Genomic DNA, 16,866 nt, shown 5'->3' on the forward strand with positions numbered 1-16,866 from the left:
TTAAAAGCACCTGAAGGAAATAATTGAAACGTAAAAATCTTTGTTTTTACTCATGGCCAATCACATTTTCTGTTAATTATTTTAAAGTATTTCTTACCTAAGATACCAACTGGGGTTGTATTACTGTTTTTTTGTTTTTTGGTTTTTTTTTTTTTTAAGTAGAAGTAGTTCTGGGGGTTTTATTTGTTTTGCTTATTGTGCTTTTCTTTAATATTCACTATTACAGTTTCAGGACTAGAATAGGCGCTTGGGTCCCTTTCAAAATGTAATAGCATGGGAATTCTTTAATGAAAAGGTTAAAGAGTTAAGTGATTAGCATATCATGATTAATAGTGCACAGATAAGGAGTTAAGAGAAAAGGAGGAGCCTGGGGAGTCAGTTAAACAAAAAAAGGGGAGAAGGGGTGTTTGATAAGATCCTGAGATAATACATCAAAGATACAGACATGAAAGATTTTATTTTGTGGTATCTTTCTGTGAGGTGGGAAGTATGTTGTTGTTGTTTTGAAGTATTGAATTTGGATAATATGTATATTCTGGGGCAATATGTTTTAGGAAAACAAGAACCTAGAAGGGTGTTTAGGGAAGACTACCATTCTGAATAAGGAGCAATCAGATGGCATTTCTGAGGAAAGATTAAAAGAATTTGAAATTAATTGAGAACTATTTTGAAGAATAGGAAGTAATTAAGAGCTTGCCCCACAAAAAGTTCTACGAAGGAGAAAATAAAATTATGCAAGAGACATTTAGTTTATATAGAAGAACAATGGCTAGAATTTAAAGTTTGCTATCCATTGCAACATGTTGTACACAAAGATAAAATCCCCCTCCGTCGAGTCGATCATGGAGGTAGTTTATTTGCAGTCTTGTAAAGGGGCCAAATCTCTACGTTAAGAAAGGATCAAGTCTGTTTTCTTAGATCATAGAACTCTTTTCTTTGTATCTATGTTTCTATTGAAGTTTAGTTAATATACAGCATTAAATTAGTTTCAGTTGTACAACTTAGTGATTCAACAGCTCTATACATTATGCTATCCTCACCACAATTGTAGCTACCTTTTGTTACCACACAACGCTATTATAATACCATGGGCTGTATTCCCTATGCTGTACCTTTTATCCTGTGACTTACTACTATATCCCACTTCTACTCATTCCCCTCCCCTCTGGCAACCATCAGTTTGTTCTCTGTATTTGTGGCTATGTTTCTGCTTTTTGTTTCTTTTGTTCATTTGTTTTGTTTTTTAGATTCCACATACAGGTGAAATAACATGGTACTTGTTTTTCTTTTTCCATTTAGCATAATGCCCTTTAGATCCATCCATGTTGTTGTAGATGTCAAGATCTCATTCTTTCTCATGGCTGAGTAATAAGCCATGGTGTGTGTGTGTGTGTGTGTTTATGTTTATATACCCCATACCACATCTTCATTATCCATCAATAGACCGTTGAGTTGCTTCCATATCTATCTTGGCTATTTTAAGTAATGGTGCAGTAAACATAGGGGTATATATCTCTTTTTCAATTAGTGTTTTTGTTTTCTTTGGGTAATACACAGTAGTGGAATTACTGGATTATGTGGTATTTCTGGTTTTGTTTTTGTATTTTAAGGACCTCTGTACTGTTTTTCCCAGTGGCTGTAACCAATTTACATTCCTGCCAAACAGTTCATAAGGGTTCCTTTTTCTCCACATTCTTGACAAAGCTTGTTATTTTTGTCTTTTTTATTCTAGTCAGTCTGACAGGTATAAGGTGATATCTTGTAGTTTAGATTTGCATTTCCTTGATGATTAGTGATGTTGAGCATCTTTTCACCTGTCTGCTGGCAGTCTGTAGGTCTTCATAAAAATTTGTCTTTAGGTTCCCTGCCCATTTTTAAATCAGATTGGCCTTTTTTTTTTTTTTTTTTTTTTGGTGTTGAATTGTGTAAGTTCTTCATATATTTTGGCTATTAACCCCTTTATTGGATATATCCTTTGCAAATATCTTCTCCATTCAGTAGATTGCCTTTTAGACTTTTGCATCCATGTTCATCAGACATATTGTCCTATATAGTGTCTTTGTTTAGTTTAGATATCTGGTTAATTCTGGCTTCATAGAATGAATTTTCAATTTTTCCTTCCTCCTGTTTTTGGAATCATTTGAGGAGAGTAGTTATTAACTCTTATTTAAATGTTTGGTAGAATTCACTTGTGAAACTATCTAGTCCTGGACTTTTGTTGTTGGGAGATTTCTGATTACCCAATTTAGTTTTGTTACTAGTAATTAGTATGTTCACATTTTGTATTTCTTCCTGATTCACTTTTTTGGAATATTGTATATTTCTAGAAATTTACTATTTCTTCTACATTGTCTAATTTATTGGCATATGATTTTTCATAGTAGTTTCTTACAATCTTTTGTATTTCTGTGTTGTCAGTTGTTACTTCTCTTTCATTCCTGATTTTACTTATTTGAGCCCTTTCTTTTTTCTTCTGATGAATCTGGCTGAGGATTATCAATTTTATTTATCTTTTCAAAGAAGCAGGTCTTAGTTTCATTGATTTTCTTTTCCTTTTTTTTTTTTTTCCATCCTACTCGGATCTTTATTATTTCCTTCCTTTTGCTAACTTTGGGCTTTGTTTAGTCTTCTTCTAGTTCATTTAGGTCTAAGTTTTGATTATTTACATGAGATTTTTCTTGTTTCTTTGTAGGCCTGTATCACTGTAAACTTCCCTCTTAGAACTGCTTTTGTTGCATCCCAAAGATTTTGGACTATTATGTTTTCATTTCCATTTGTCTCCATGTATTTTTTAATTACCTCTTTGATTTCTTGGTTGACTTATTTGTTTAAGAGCATATTGTTTAGCCTCCATGTGTTTGTGTTCTTTCCAGGTTTTCTTTTCTTGTATTTGAGTCTTGGTTTCATACCGTTTTGGTTGGAAAAGATGCTTGATATGATTTCAATCTTTAATTAAACTTATTGAGACTCATTTTATGGCTTAACATGGGATTTGTTCCAGAGAATGTTCTGTGTGCACTTGGAAACAATGTATATTCTGCTTTGGGATAAAATGTTCTGAGTGTATTAAGTCCAGCTGGTCTAATGTATCATTCCAAGCCACTGTTTCCTTATTGATTTTGTGTCTGGATGATCTATCCTTTGATGTAAGTGGGATGTTAAAGTCCTCTACTATTATTATATTACTGTTATTTTCTCCCCTTATGTCTGTTAATATTTGCTTTATGTATTTAGGTGTTTCTATGTTGGGTGCATAGATATTTGATAATTGTTACATTCTCTTGTTGGATTTTTCCCTTTATCACTATGTAATGCCTTTCTTTGTCTCATATTACAGCCTTTGTCTTAAAGTCTCTTTTGTATTAGTACTGCTACCTCAGCTTTTTTTTTTCCACTTTCATTAGCATGGTTATTTTTTTTTTTCCATCCCTTTACTTTCAGTCTGTTTTTGTCTTTAGATCAAAGGTGAGTCTCCTGGTACACAGCACAATAGATGGATTTTGTTTATCTATTCAGTCAGCCTATGTCTTTTGATTGGAGCATTAAAACATACACATTTAGAGTAACCATTGATCGGTATGGACTTATTGCCATTTTGTTAATTGTTTTCTTTCTTTCTTTTTTTTTTTTTTTATGATAGTCACACACACACACAGAGAGAGAGAGAGAGAGAGGCAGAGACATAGGCAGAGGGAGAAGCAGGCTCCATACACCGGGAGCCCGACGTGGGATTTGATCCCGGGTCTTCAGGATCGCGCCCTGGGCCAAAGGCAGGCGCCAAACTGCTACACCACCCAGGGATCCCTGTTAATTGTTTTCTGATGGTTCTTACAGTTCTTCTCTCTCCATTTCTTCTTTTGTTATCTTCCCTTGAGATTGATGGCTTTCTTTAGTGTTAGGCTTGCATTCCTTTGTGTGTGTATGTGTGTGTGTGCATACGCGTGCGCATGTATCTGTTAAAGGATTTTGTTTTGTTTTGTTGTTTTTTAAAGATTTTATTTTATTCATGAGAGACATAGAGAGAGAGGCAGAGGGAGAAGCAGGCTCCTTACAGGGAGCCCGATGCAGGACTCGATCCCAGGACACCAGGATCACACCCTGAGCTGATCAGGTTGCTCAGCAGATGCTCAACTGCTGAGCCACCCAGGCATCCCAAGGATTTGGGTTTGTGGTTACCATGAGGTTCATATATAACATCCTAATTATATAGTAGTTTATATTAACTTGATAGTTTGCTTAAGTTCAAACTCATTCTGAGAGCACCGCTTTTTTCCTATTCATGTTTTATGTATATATTTTACATCTTTTTATTTTCTGAGTCCCTTAACTAATTTTTTAGATACTATTTTTTAAGTCATAAAGTTAATTATAATTCCAATGTAGTTAATATACATTGTTATATTAGTTTTAGGTATATAATAATAGCAATTCAATTCCATATATTACTCAATACTCTTTATAGTAAGTGTACTCTTTATCACCCTCACCTATTTCATCCATGTCCCCTCTGGCAACCCTCTTTTTGTTCTCTATAGTTAAGATTCTGGCTTTTGGTTTGTCTCTCTTTTTTTCCCCTTTGTTCATTTCTTTTCCTTCTTAAATCCTACATGAGTGAAATCATATGGTATTTCTCTGATTGGCTTCTTTTGCTTAGCATTACACTCTCTAGATCTATCCATATTGGTGTAAATGGCAAGATTTCAATGTTTATTCTGGCTGAATAATATTCCTCTGTGTGTGTGTACCACGTCATATTTATCCATTCATCTATAGATGGACACTTGGGTTGCTTCCATACCTTGGCCATTGTAAATAGTGCTACAATAAACATAGGGGTGAATATATTCCTTCAAATTAGTGTTTTCGTAATCCTTGGGTAAATATCCAGTAGTGCAGTTACTGGATCTTAAGGTAGTTCTAATTTTTAACTTTTTGAGGAACCTCCATATGGTTTTTCACAGTGGCTGCACCAGTTTGCATTACCATGAACAGCTTACAAGGGTTCCTTTTTCTTCACATCCTCACCAACACTTGTTTGTGTTTTTTATTTTAGCCATCTGACAAGTGTGAAATGATATCTCATTGTGGTTATTTGCACTTCCCTGATAATAAGTGATATTGAGTATCTTTTCATGTGTCTGTTGGCCATCAGTATGATGAATGTCTGAATAGAGAAAGAATGAAAGAATAGAATGAATGAATAGAGAAATGTCTGATGATTCTACTGCTTTTGTCTTTTAATGTTCATACTAGCTTTTTTTTTAAGATTTTATTTATTTATTCATGAGAGACACAGAGAGAGAGAGAGAGAGAGGCAGAGACACAGGCAGAGAGAGAGAGAGAGAGGCAGAGACACAGGCAGAGGGAGAAGCAGGCTCCACACAGGGAGCCTGACATGGGACTCAATCCTGGGTCTCTAGGATCAGGCCCTGGGCTGAAGGCGGCGCTAAACTGCTGAGCCACCGGGGCTGCCCCATACTAGCTTTTTTTAGTGATCTAACTTTGTTTGCTTTACTCATGATTTTTTTTATTTTCAAAATTTTCTAATTATAATTTATCTTTTTTGCTTAAGTCTTAACATTTCTTGTAAGGCCGGTGTAGTGGTGATGAACTCCTATAATTTTTGTTTGTCTAGGAGACTCTATTTCTCCTTCTATTCTGAATAACCTTGTTGGTTGGAATATTTTGGTCGTAGGTTTTTCCTTCCAGCGCTTTGACTGTATCCTACCATTTCTTTCTGGCCTGCAAACATTCTACTGAAAAATCAGCTCCTAGCTTAATGAGATCCTCCTTAAACGTAACTAACTGCTTTTCTGTTGCTACTTTTAAGATTCTTTATCTTTACTCTGACATTTTAATTATCATATGGCTTGGTGTAGATGTCCTTAGCTTCATCTTGTTAGGGGTTCTCTGTTCCTCCTGGACCTAGATGTCTGTCTCCTTCCCCAGGTTAGGGAAGTTTTTAGCTATTTCTTCAAATTTTCTGCCTCTTTCTCTTTCTCTCTTTCTCTCTCTCTCTCCTTTTTCTGGGACCTCTACAAAATGAATGTTAGTACACCTGATATTGTCCTAGAGATCTCTTAATATCTCCTCTTTTTTTTTTTTTTTTTAATGTTTTTAGAGGGGCACCTGGGTGGCTCAGGTGGTTAAGCATCTGCCTTCGTCTCAGGTCATGATCCCAGGGTCCTGGGATCAAGCCCCGCATCAGCTCCCTGCTCAGAGGGGAGTCTGCTTCTCCCTCTCCCTCTGCCCATCCCCCCCCACCCTGTTCATGCTTGCTCTGTCACTCTCTCAAATAAATAAATAAAATCTTTAAAAAAAAATAGGGGATCCCTGGGTGGCTCAGCGGTTTGGCACTGCCTTCAGTCCAGGGCATGATCCTGGAGACCGGGGATCGAGTCCCGCATCGGGCACCCTGCGTGGAGCCTGCTTCTCCCTCTGCCTGTGTCTCTGCCTCTTTCTGTGTGTCTCTCATGAATAAATAAATAAATAAAATCTTTAAAAAAATAAATAAATAAAAATAAAAATAAATAAAACTAAAATAAAATGTTTTTAGTATTTTACTATTCAGCTTCAATGCTTTTCATTATCCTGCTTTCTAGATTGCTGGTCATTTCTTCTATGTCCTCACCTACTGTTGATTCCCTTCAGTATATTTTTATTTCAATTACTTTATTCTTCTACTGGTTGGTTCTTTATACTTTGTTGAAGTTCTGAGTTTATCCAATCAAAGTCCAGTGAGCATCTTTATGACTATTTGAATTCTTTATCATGTAGATTGCTTGTCTCTTTAATTTTTCTGAAATTTTGCTTTGTTCTTTTGGCACATATTCCTGTCTCATTTTGTTTGATTTTCTATTTCTGTGAATTAGGCAGAATAGGTTATTTCTCTTAGACTTGAAGTAATGGCTTTGTGTAGGAATATCTCTGGCGTACACCATGGCTGTAACTTTAGCTGGATGGCTGAAGCTCTAACAGGTGTAGGCTGCCCTGCAGGGATGGCTGGAGCTGAAGCAAGCTGGCTAGGGGGTCCCCGGCACTACACACACAGACACCCTGGTAGGACAGCTGAAACAGGTACGCGTCGGGGGGTTCTGGGGCACTCCAGGCATGTAGCACCCTGGTAGGTTGTATGGAGCCAAAGCAGGCAGCAGTATGGGTGGTTGGGAGGGGGTCCCACAATACTCTGCACATGGGGCACCCTGGTAGGACAGCTGGTGTTGAAGCAGGTATGGGCTGGGAGGTCCTGGGCCACTTGGTGCAGTAGGGGCCTCATGAGTCCTCTACAGCTGAAGCAGGTACAGGCCTAGTATGGTGCATGATGATTTGTGCCTGTGGTTACCTTGGCAAGACAGCTGGAGCTGTAGTGGGTGCTGTCCAGGGGTGATTCAGTGTGCACTGCCCTGGGGCTACCTTAGGGAGACAGCTAGAGCTCTAGCAAGCACAGGTTGGAGGGCCACCTTTAGGGGCAGCTGGGTTTGGTGTGGGCCAGGGGTCTGGGCACACACATACCAGCACCTTGGATACTATAGCATTCGGAAGCTCCCTGCACTTTTGGCAGATACCCTAGGGCTCATTCCTTTATGTTCCAGTTGTCCTTTTAATCTATAGCTTTTTCCTGTGCAGCTGAGGCTCCACTGAAGCAGCGGGCCAGCTTGGATACCTGTACCCTGCTCCTGTGTTATCAGGGTAGAGAGGGAACATAAACCATGCTGCTGACCCATACCTGTGACCCACAGAGACTGTTCTTGTAGCTCCCTGCCATTTGTCAGATGCTTTAGAGATGGTTCCTTTATGTTCTACATGCCCTTTTAAAGTGTGGTGCTTTTTTTTTCTGTACTCCTGGTTCCTTGGTACAATTTACCCACTGCAGTTTGCAAGATGGCGAGGAAAGTCTACCTCCTCTGACTCCTTGGTTTTATTTTAGCTAAAGTTATTGTGGGGAAGGAACACTTTATTCGTGTCAAAAAAGCCAGTTGACTTCTGGGTTCCATCTTCACTGCAGGAAGTTGCCTCAGGAAAAACTGGCCACAAATGCCTAAGTTTGCCCAAGTGCCCAGCTTGGACTTGGTACTGGAAAGCTTGGTATTGTCCTATTTCCTAACTACCTTTGGGGAATACCTGCAGATATAAAGCTCATTAAAGTGTGAAAACCTGGTTCTGTATTCTCCACCTATAAAGAAATACAGGAAAGGTGGGGAAGGAATACACTATAGTGGTTTTCCCATGTAAAACTCCATGGATTTCACTGGACTGTTGGAGTCACCTTGGACTCCAGTCATCTCCCATTCTTGCTAAGATAGCTTGAGAGATACAGAGAATTTACTACCTCCTCAAAATCCCAGCTGTCTTTGGACAATGTGACAAATATTTCCTTTTACTTCTGCTTTCTGTATGAGATGGCTAAGCAAGGAAGAAATCTCTGAGAAAATAACATTTCCTCTTCCACACTACGGTGGAGTTGCTTCACTCTGATTCCTTGAGCTTTATTGATTGAAATCTGAGGAATTTTTTATTTATATTTGATTTCCTTGGTGGCAGTGGCCAGTGTTAAAAAAGCATCTGGAAGACCTTTGTGGTAAGTTAAGACTATTCAAGGATAGAAGAATTTTCTCCTCAAAACTTTTCCAGAAATGTAACTTAAAAAGGCTCTATAAAGCATACTCTTTGGAGATTATAATTATAATCTATGCATAATTATATGAAGTTATATATGTAATTTATGGAAAGTAATGGTCTTAATCCTTGATTAGTAAGCATGACTTTTAAAAAGTGAATATTTAGGGCAGCTCTGGTGGCGCAGCGGTTTAGCGCCGCCTGCAGCCCAGGGTTTGATCCTGGGGACCCTGGATCGAGTGCCACATCAGGCTCCCTGCATGGAGCCTGCTTCTCCCTCTGCCTGTGCCTCTGCCTCTCTGTGTGTGTGTGTGTGTGTCTCTATGAATAAATAAATAAAATAAAAATTTTTTTAAAAAGTGAATATTTAGAGGCACCTGCGTGGCTCAGTCATTGAGCATCTGTCTGCCTTCGGTTCAGATCAAGATCCAGGGGTCCTGGGATCAAACCCCACATGGGGCTCCCTGCTCAGTGGAGAACCTGCTTCTTCCCCTTCCACTCCCCCTGCTTGTGTGCACTCTAATAAATAAATAAAATCTTTGAAAATATATAGTGAATGACATTTTATTGAAAATAACTTTTGAAAATATATGCACTCCTAATAAATCATTAGGAGTATTTACTGGAAATGGCTTGGGAAAGAAGCAGTGTTCTAGAAAATTAAATGCTTTGTAATTCATAATGAAAATGTTAAGGTTTCATCTAAAAGGTAATCCTGTTTATCATTTATTATGGGTTTTTTTTTCAGGTAATATAAACATTCAATATGGTTTTAAAGCAGTTCTCACCTCTAAGCTTCTTTCCACAACCTCTTCCCCAAGGGGAAAGACTTCATTTTCATTTCTGAGAACTTGGTAGCTTTTCCTGGCATAATGAAGAACGTGTTACAGATTCAGGCTTTTAGGTTTCTTTCCATACTTAATATGCTTGATCTTTCATTATTTTCCTGAGATTTCTTCTCTGCCTTTATTAGTAAAGCCTTCTGTCTCTAGGAATTCTGTTAAATCTGAAACTTCATCCCTCTGCTGTGACAAAATCCCCTCAGTCCTGATTTCATGGATATGCATTTAATATTTTTGGTCTTTTCAGACTGACCCCAATTCTTGGCATTCAGAAGCATTCTCGGGAAAATGTGGTGTTTACACAGTTTATAGAGACTTTGCTTGAAGAATTACACTTAAAGAATGAAGACCTTGAAAGCTTAACTGTCATATTTAAAACCAGCTGTTAACCAGAGTGGTGAGTTGGATTCTGTTTTACTTTGTTTTTTCATTTTTTGCCCATTTGAATTCTTTTTTCATATTTGAAATTTTCAAAACCAAGTATAGACCTCAAGATATCCTCCAATTGCAAAGGAAGAACATGATATCCCTTAGTTCTCAGCTCCTGTTACTTTCTGCCCCATCCTTGTTATTCCTCCTTATTGGCTATTGCAGTTAGTTCTGTTTCTGGTATTCCAGAAAACTCCCTTCTACCAGCTCCATAGTCAAAGCTAGACCATCCCTCATGTCCCATCTTATTGGTTGAAGTAAATTGCTGTCTCTTGGGAAGAAACATAACTACTGCAGCCATCCACTGAGAACATCCTCATCCTACTTCCTTCTTGGGGAGACCACCCCCAACCCAGCCAATACCTAAGTCATCTCCTGGGCATCTAGATAAGCAGGTGAATGTCCAAGTCCAACTGTTGAATCCTGACCCTGCTCCTTGGCACACAGCCCTCCCCTGGTCTCCCAGACTCTTGCCTCTTTCACAAATATCAGTGTCCCCTCCCTCATCCTGCCTTCCACATACCTCTCTCCCTTTCCTCCACTTCTCACTTCGTTCTCTCAGGTGCTCAGATAGGTATTGACTTAATGTTATGATTGAAGAAATTCAGCTGAAACTACAAGTGAGAACCTCCTAGGGAACATTTTCCCTTTAACTTTCAATTTCTTAAATTATACAAACTTGTAAAAATTAGACAATACAAAATTGCATATGGAATTTAGAAAAGGAAAAATCCCCTTCTCACTGTGCCTCCAATCCTGTCTACTTTGCGGAAACACATTTGATAGATACCATTCCATTTTTTGTAAAAACAAAACCAAAAAACTCTTCAAGCACATTTTTAAATATATGAGAAGGATATTTGAGAGAGGAATTTTGGCAGAGAAGAAAGAACAACATCTCTTTATTGAACATGCTCAAAAATTGAATGTAAGGAGTCAGTACTGTCAGTGCCTCCCAGTTTATACTCAGTGGCTTTTTCAAATGACCCTGCTCCCCTGAGGACCTTGTAAAACAAACGCTTTTATTCAGGGAATGAGTATAGTGAAGTTGGAGCTCTTTGTTTTATTGAGCTTCAGATACAGAAACTTGATAAAGAATGCCTTAACCAGAGGTCTTTCCAGATCTGCTTTAATAAATAGTACCATGTAAGAATCATTTTAATTAACATATTTGAAATGTGCATGTAAACAGATGTTGAAAGTCCTCAAAGTACTTGAACACCAGTAGATGTCTGAAGTGGACTTAACAGTACCTCTGTGATCACTGTTTACTTATCTAAACAGTGTAAATAATCAAAGGTAAACCTTTGTCCAGACTTTGTCAATATTATGAGATTCTGAATGAATTGAGCCCTCATACATAGTTTTCACTATAAGAAACAGATAGTTGTGAGTATGTAGATCAGGTTTTTTTTCTGCTTTGCATGATTTTTATTAATCATGAGTTCACTTGTATATAAAGACTAATGTCGGGATCCCTGGGTGGCACAGCGGTTTAGCGCCTGCCTTTGGCCCAGGGCGTGATCCTGGAGACCCGGGATCGAATCCCACGTCGGGCTCCCGGTGCATGGAGCCTGCTTCTCCCTCTGCCTGTTCTCTGCCTCTCTCTCTCTCTCACTGTGTGCCTATCATAAATAAAAAAAAAATTAAATTAAATTTAAAAAAAACTAATGTCTAATATACTTGCTAATAGTAACTGAATATTGAAAAGGTTGTGTTAATATGTTTTCACTTGCAAATTAAAAAAATCCAGCTTTTCTTTTGCTGCTTAACAAATTACTCCAAAGACTTTGTTTTAAGCCACTACCAGTTTTTAATCTCACATTTTCCATGAGTCAGGAATCTGAACACAGTTTAGCTTAGGGCCTGTAACTCAGTCTCTCATGAGTGTGCAGTTAAGTTATTATAGTGTCCTCTGAAGGCCCAACTAGAGGAAGATCCCCTTATAAGGTCATTCTTATGGTTGTTGGCAGGATTTAGTTCCTCACAGGCTGGTGAATTCAGGGCCTCACTTTCTCACTGGCTGTTGTCCAAGGACCTCTACTTAGTGTACCTCATGCTTGTAAATGGAAGCCACAGCTTTTTTATAACTAATCTCAGAATTGACATCCCATTACTTTTTCTATAACCAGTTAGAAATTAATCACAGGTCCACCTCCCATTCAAGGGGAGAGGACTGAATAATGGCATGAATACCAGAGATAAGGATCATTGGTGGCCATCTTCAAAGCTGAATGGCAAAATTGTTAAGTAGTTTCCAGCTTCATATGTAGTATATTACACTGTCTTGGTAAGAGTCTTGAACTTCACACTAATTGAGGGCAGCCCAGAACCAATCCACAGGCCCACAGGATTGCTATTAAACCAACCAGTGGGGGCACCTGGGCAGTTCAGTGGTTGAGCATCCAGGTTAGGACCCCAGGGTCCTGGGATCAAGTTCTGTATCAGGCTCCCTGCAGGGAGCCGCCTTCTCCCTCTGCCTATGTCTGTGCCTCTCTGTCTCTCATGAATAAATAAAATATATATTTATTATTTATGTATTTATTCATTCATTCATTTATTTATGGCAAGGGATGGGGAGACAAGAGGATTTGCTTACTGAACTAGACTCATCAATCACAGCCTTCTCTCAAGCTGAAGGGGAGTTGGGTCTACTCCACATAAACTACTATTGCTATATAATGAGGGAAAATGCAATGTATATTGGGAAGACAACACAAGAGTGTTCCCAAAAGCTAGTAAAATAGCTTTTACTATTTTAGATGTTTTATTCAGACTGTCCTTTTTGCTTCACAGGTATAATCCATGAAGACCAAATAGAAGGTAGACTTCTATTCATCATTTCTGGAATTCTACCTACAATAATGTTCCAGTGGTGACTGTTAACTAGCTTTGTTCTAAGAAAGACCTTTACCTCCTTAGATTTCAGCCCCCTGCTTCCCAGTCCCTAACTGTACAGTGACTTCCCCTTGATTGAGGAGAACCATTATTCCAACCAGGATAACCAAGTCCCTGTATTCCCTAGCATTAAGACATAGTATTTTTATTTACTTGAAAATGAAAATTGAAGTCTTAAGTTGAAACTTTAATTTTAATGACCTCATTTTTTTCTGGATGATTGCAACCATCATATCAGTTGACAGAAACATTTAAGAACATTCCTATTTTGGCCTTGTACTCTAAACTCTAGATTCTAAGCAGCCAGAAAGAGGTCAACAAATACAACCTAAAATGAAGCCCTTTGGAAGTCTAGTCATTATTCTTTTAAAGAAACTGTTATAAAATGGTCCTGAGCAATGTAGTTTATTGTAGAAGTCCAAAACAGGAGTATCCCAGAATTTTCTGGACTCAAAGAAATAAACTATAGTTTGTTTTCAAAAGAGACAATTATTAGCATTTACACATTCAAACACTTACTAAATTTAACAAAAGTACAAGACTTGGGGTATGCATCTGACTCTTGGTTTCAGCTCACACACAGCTGATATAGTCTGCTTGAGATTTGCTCTCTCTCTCCATATGCCCCTCCCATTCCTGCTCTCTCTCTAAAGTAAAATCTTTTAGAAAATATATTGTAAAAAGAGCACAAGTAGGAGGCAGAGGCAAAGAGAGAGAGCAGTAGACTCTCTCCTCTGAGCAGAGAGACTGACATGTGGCTCAATCCCAAGACCCTGGGTCATGACCTGAGCCGAAGGCAGATGCTTAACCAACTGAGCCACTTAGGTGCCCCTCAAATAAATAAATCTTTAAAAATAAAACGAGGGGTGGAGGGGCCTTGGATGGCTTAGGTAAGCATCCAATTTGTTTCAGCTCAAGTCATGATCTCAAGCGTTGTGAGATTGAGCCCCATATTTGGCTCAGCATGAAGTCTGCTTGAGGTTCTCTTTCTCTCTCCCTTTCCCACTCGTGCACTTGCTCTCCACAATAAATCTTTAAAAATAAAAAAGTGGGGGATCCCTGGGTGGCTCAGTGGTTTAGCACCTGCCTTCAGCCCAGGGCATGATCCTGGAGACCCGGGATCGAGTCCCACTTTGGGCTCCCTGCATGGGGCCTGCTTCTCCCTCTGCCTGTGTCACTCTGCCTCTCTCTGTGTCTCTCATAAATAAATAAAATCTTTGAGAAAAATAAAAAGTGTAAGACTTGTACAATGAATACTATAAAACAGACATTAAAGAAGGTATAGAGATCATCCATGTTTATGAATTAGAAGTTTTAATTAAGATGGTAGTCCTCCCCACATTGATATAGATCAATGCAATCCCTCTTAAAATCCAGTAGGCTTTTTGAAATATTTTCAAGTCAATCCTAAAATTTCTAGGGAAATACAAAGGATTTCCAAAATAGCCAAAACAATTCTGAAAAATACTTCCCGATTTCAAAACTTACTACAAAGCTACAGTAATCAATACAATATGATACTCTTAGGCATGAAGTTAAGAGGTCAGCTGGGAAGATGGCTGAGTACAAGGGTGTTGAGCTTCCCTTATCCCGGGATACAAGTAGGTAATAGATCAGTATAAATAACCCAGAAGATGACCCGAAGCCTGGCAGAATAAACTTCACAACTAAATGGCAGAGAAGAGGCCACATCAAAGACAGTAGAAAGGGCAAAGACGTCTGCAAGCGAGGCAGACTAGAACCATCCACAGTGGGTAGGTAGCCAGTGGCACAAAGGACAGAAAACAGACTTTCACACCGGAGAGCCCATAAATGGAGAGGACGAATCTCCATAATACTTGCCTTTGAAAGTGAGAGGTGGCAAATTTCTTGAGGTCCTACAACCAGTGGGAGTTAAATGGCCAGAATTTTAAAATGAGCAGGGTCTTAAATGGCTGGTATTTTAAAATCAGTAGGCGGGATCCCTGGGTGGCGCAGCGGTTTGGCGCCTGCCTTTGGCCCAGGGCGCGATCCTGGAGACCCGGGATCGAATCCCACGTTGGGCTCCCGGTGCATGGAGCCTGCTTCTCCCTCTTCCTGTGTGTCTCTGCCTCTCTCTGTGTGTGTGTGACTATCATAAATAAATTAAAATTTTTAAAAAATTAAATAAATAAATAAATAAATAAATAAATAAATAAATAAATAAATAAAATCAGTAGGCTCAGCTCCAGGAGAACCTAGAGGGTATCAGGATGCAATGCTCCTGCCCTTAAAGACTGTACAGATACAGCATGGAACCAGCAATTTGAAAAAACACCAAGGATAGAGGGAAAGGAGAGTGATTTGTTCATCTTAGTGTGACCTCGAGAGAGGGATCACGGCAAGACCCCTTCAGGAACAAAGGAACTAGTGGGTGCCATTTTCCTCCATCCTCCACCCCCCATATAAACTACAGACACCTGCAGAAATCATTGCAGCGTCAACACTTGTTACCTGTCTTAAACCAAGTCCCACACCCACACTTCTGCAGATCCACCTTCCCCAGTCACGGTCATCCCAGTTCAGTCACTGTGGGCCACCTCCCCCCAAAGACCAGTGGAAACCCCGCCAATGCTACATCTAATTGACATGTTGTACAGGAACTCCATTCTGGCAGGGGCAGGTCTCATTTCACTAGCAGACCACCACACACCTTGTTAAACACTGCCCACAATAGGCAAAGACAGCCTCTGCAGACAACTGGACTGAAGGGAAAAAAGAGGGCAAGATTCAATAGCAGAGCACACACAACACCCATAGGAGACAGTCCCTGAGACACCAGGCCCTGGAGAACAAGAGACACTGCACTACAAGGCACAACAGGACCTCTTCTAAAGAAGGCTATTACACTTAAGAGCAAGAGAAGGTGCTGACTTTCCTAACACAAAGAAATAGAAACAAGAAGTCAGACAAAACAAGGAGAGAAATAGCTCTCAAATGAAAAAATAGGACCAAACCACAGCAAGAGATTAAAGCAAAACAGATGGAAGTAATCTGCCTGATAGAGAATTTAAAGTAATGATAATAAAGATACACTGGACTTGACCCAAGAGTTGTGGATATCAGTGAGACCCTTAAGGACTAATCAGATCAACAACACAATAAATGAAATTAAAAAACACCTGATGGAGACAGAACATGAGAGACTCCTAACTCGGGGAAACGAACAAAGGGTGGTGGAAAGGGAGGTGGGCGGGGGTGGGGGTGACGGGCACTGAGGGGGGCACTTGAGGGGATGAGCACTGGGTGTTATGCTATATGTTGGCAAATTGAACTCCAATAAATATAAATGAATAAATAAAAATACACCTGATGGAACATACAGCAGTCTAGATAAAGCAGAGAAAATTAAAATAATGACTTGGAAGACAGAGTCATGGAAAGTATCCAAGCAGAACAAAAGAGAAAATAAAATTATGCAGATTGAGAATAGTCTTAGAGAACTGTGACTCCATCAAATGTAATAACATTCACATTATAGGGATTTCAGAAGAGAGAGAAGGTAGGGGAGAAAATTTATTTGAGGAAATAATAACTGAAAAATTTCCTAATCTGAGGAAAGAAACAGATATCCACATCCAGGAGGCACAGAGATACACACACACACAATTCAACCCAAGGAATTCCACACCAGGACACATAGTAATTAAAATGGCACAAAAATAGCAAGAAAATATTTTCAAAGCATCAAGAGAAAAGACACATATAAGGAAAACCCCATAAGGCTATCAGCAGCTTTTTCAGCAGAAACTGCAGGCCAGAACGGAATAGCAGGATATATTCAACATGCTAAAAGGGAAAAACCTATGGCCAATATCTAGCAAGGACATTGTTCAGAATATAAGGAGAGATCAAGAGTTTCTCAAACAAAAACTAAAGAAGTTCATGAGCACTAAACCAGCTCTATAAGAAATATTAAAGGAGACACTAAGTGGAAAGACCATAAGTTCAGAGTATAAAATGGAAAAAACAAAAGCAGTAACAAGTATTTCTGTAAAAATCAATCAAGGGATTCACAAAAGTATATAAAATATACCACCATATATCTAAAATTTGTGGTAGG

At 38.9% G+C, this 16,866-nt stretch overlaps 1 protein-coding gene and 1 long non-coding RNA gene across 8 annotated transcripts in view; one reads left to right on the forward strand and one right to left on the reverse strand.

The window, feature by feature from the left end:
* RPAP2 (RNA polymerase II associated protein 2) overlaps positions 1-14,018 on the forward strand; it is an 80,649-nt gene extending 66,631 nt beyond the window's left edge. For 4 of the 6 annotated variants that reach the window (XM_077905413.1, XM_077905412.1, XM_077905414.1 and 1 more), the window contains 2 exons: positions 9,706-9,855; positions 12,684-14,018. In XM_077905413.1, coding sequence (XP_077761539.1) covers positions 9,706-9,783 — 78 coding nt within the window. In that variant the 3' untranslated portion in view covers positions 9,784-9,855; positions 12,684-14,018. The remainder of the gene's footprint in view (positions 1-9,705; positions 9,856-12,683) is intronic. The other 2 variants (XM_077905417.1, XM_077905416.1) reach the window with 1 other exon arrangement.
* LOC144318456 (uncharacterized) overlaps positions 1-16,866 on the reverse strand; it is a 111,893-nt gene that overhangs the window by 48,554 nt on the left and 46,473 nt on the right. Inside the window, exon 5 of one of the 2 annotated variants that reach the window (XR_013384359.1) lies at positions 10,607-11,512. The exons of the other annotated variant lie outside the window; for it this stretch is intronic. This is a non-coding gene — a long non-coding RNA (uncharacterized LOC144318456). Of the gene's footprint in view, positions 1-10,606; positions 11,513-16,866 lie in introns of those variants that run through there. 2 annotated transcript variants of the gene reach the window in all.

The sequence above is a fragment of the Canis aureus genome, chromosome 8 (genome assembly GCF_053574225.1).
Source record: "Canis aureus isolate CA01 chromosome 8, VMU_Caureus_v.1.0, whole genome shotgun sequence".
NCBI lineage: Eukaryota > Metazoa > Chordata > Mammalia > Carnivora > Canidae > Canis > Canis aureus.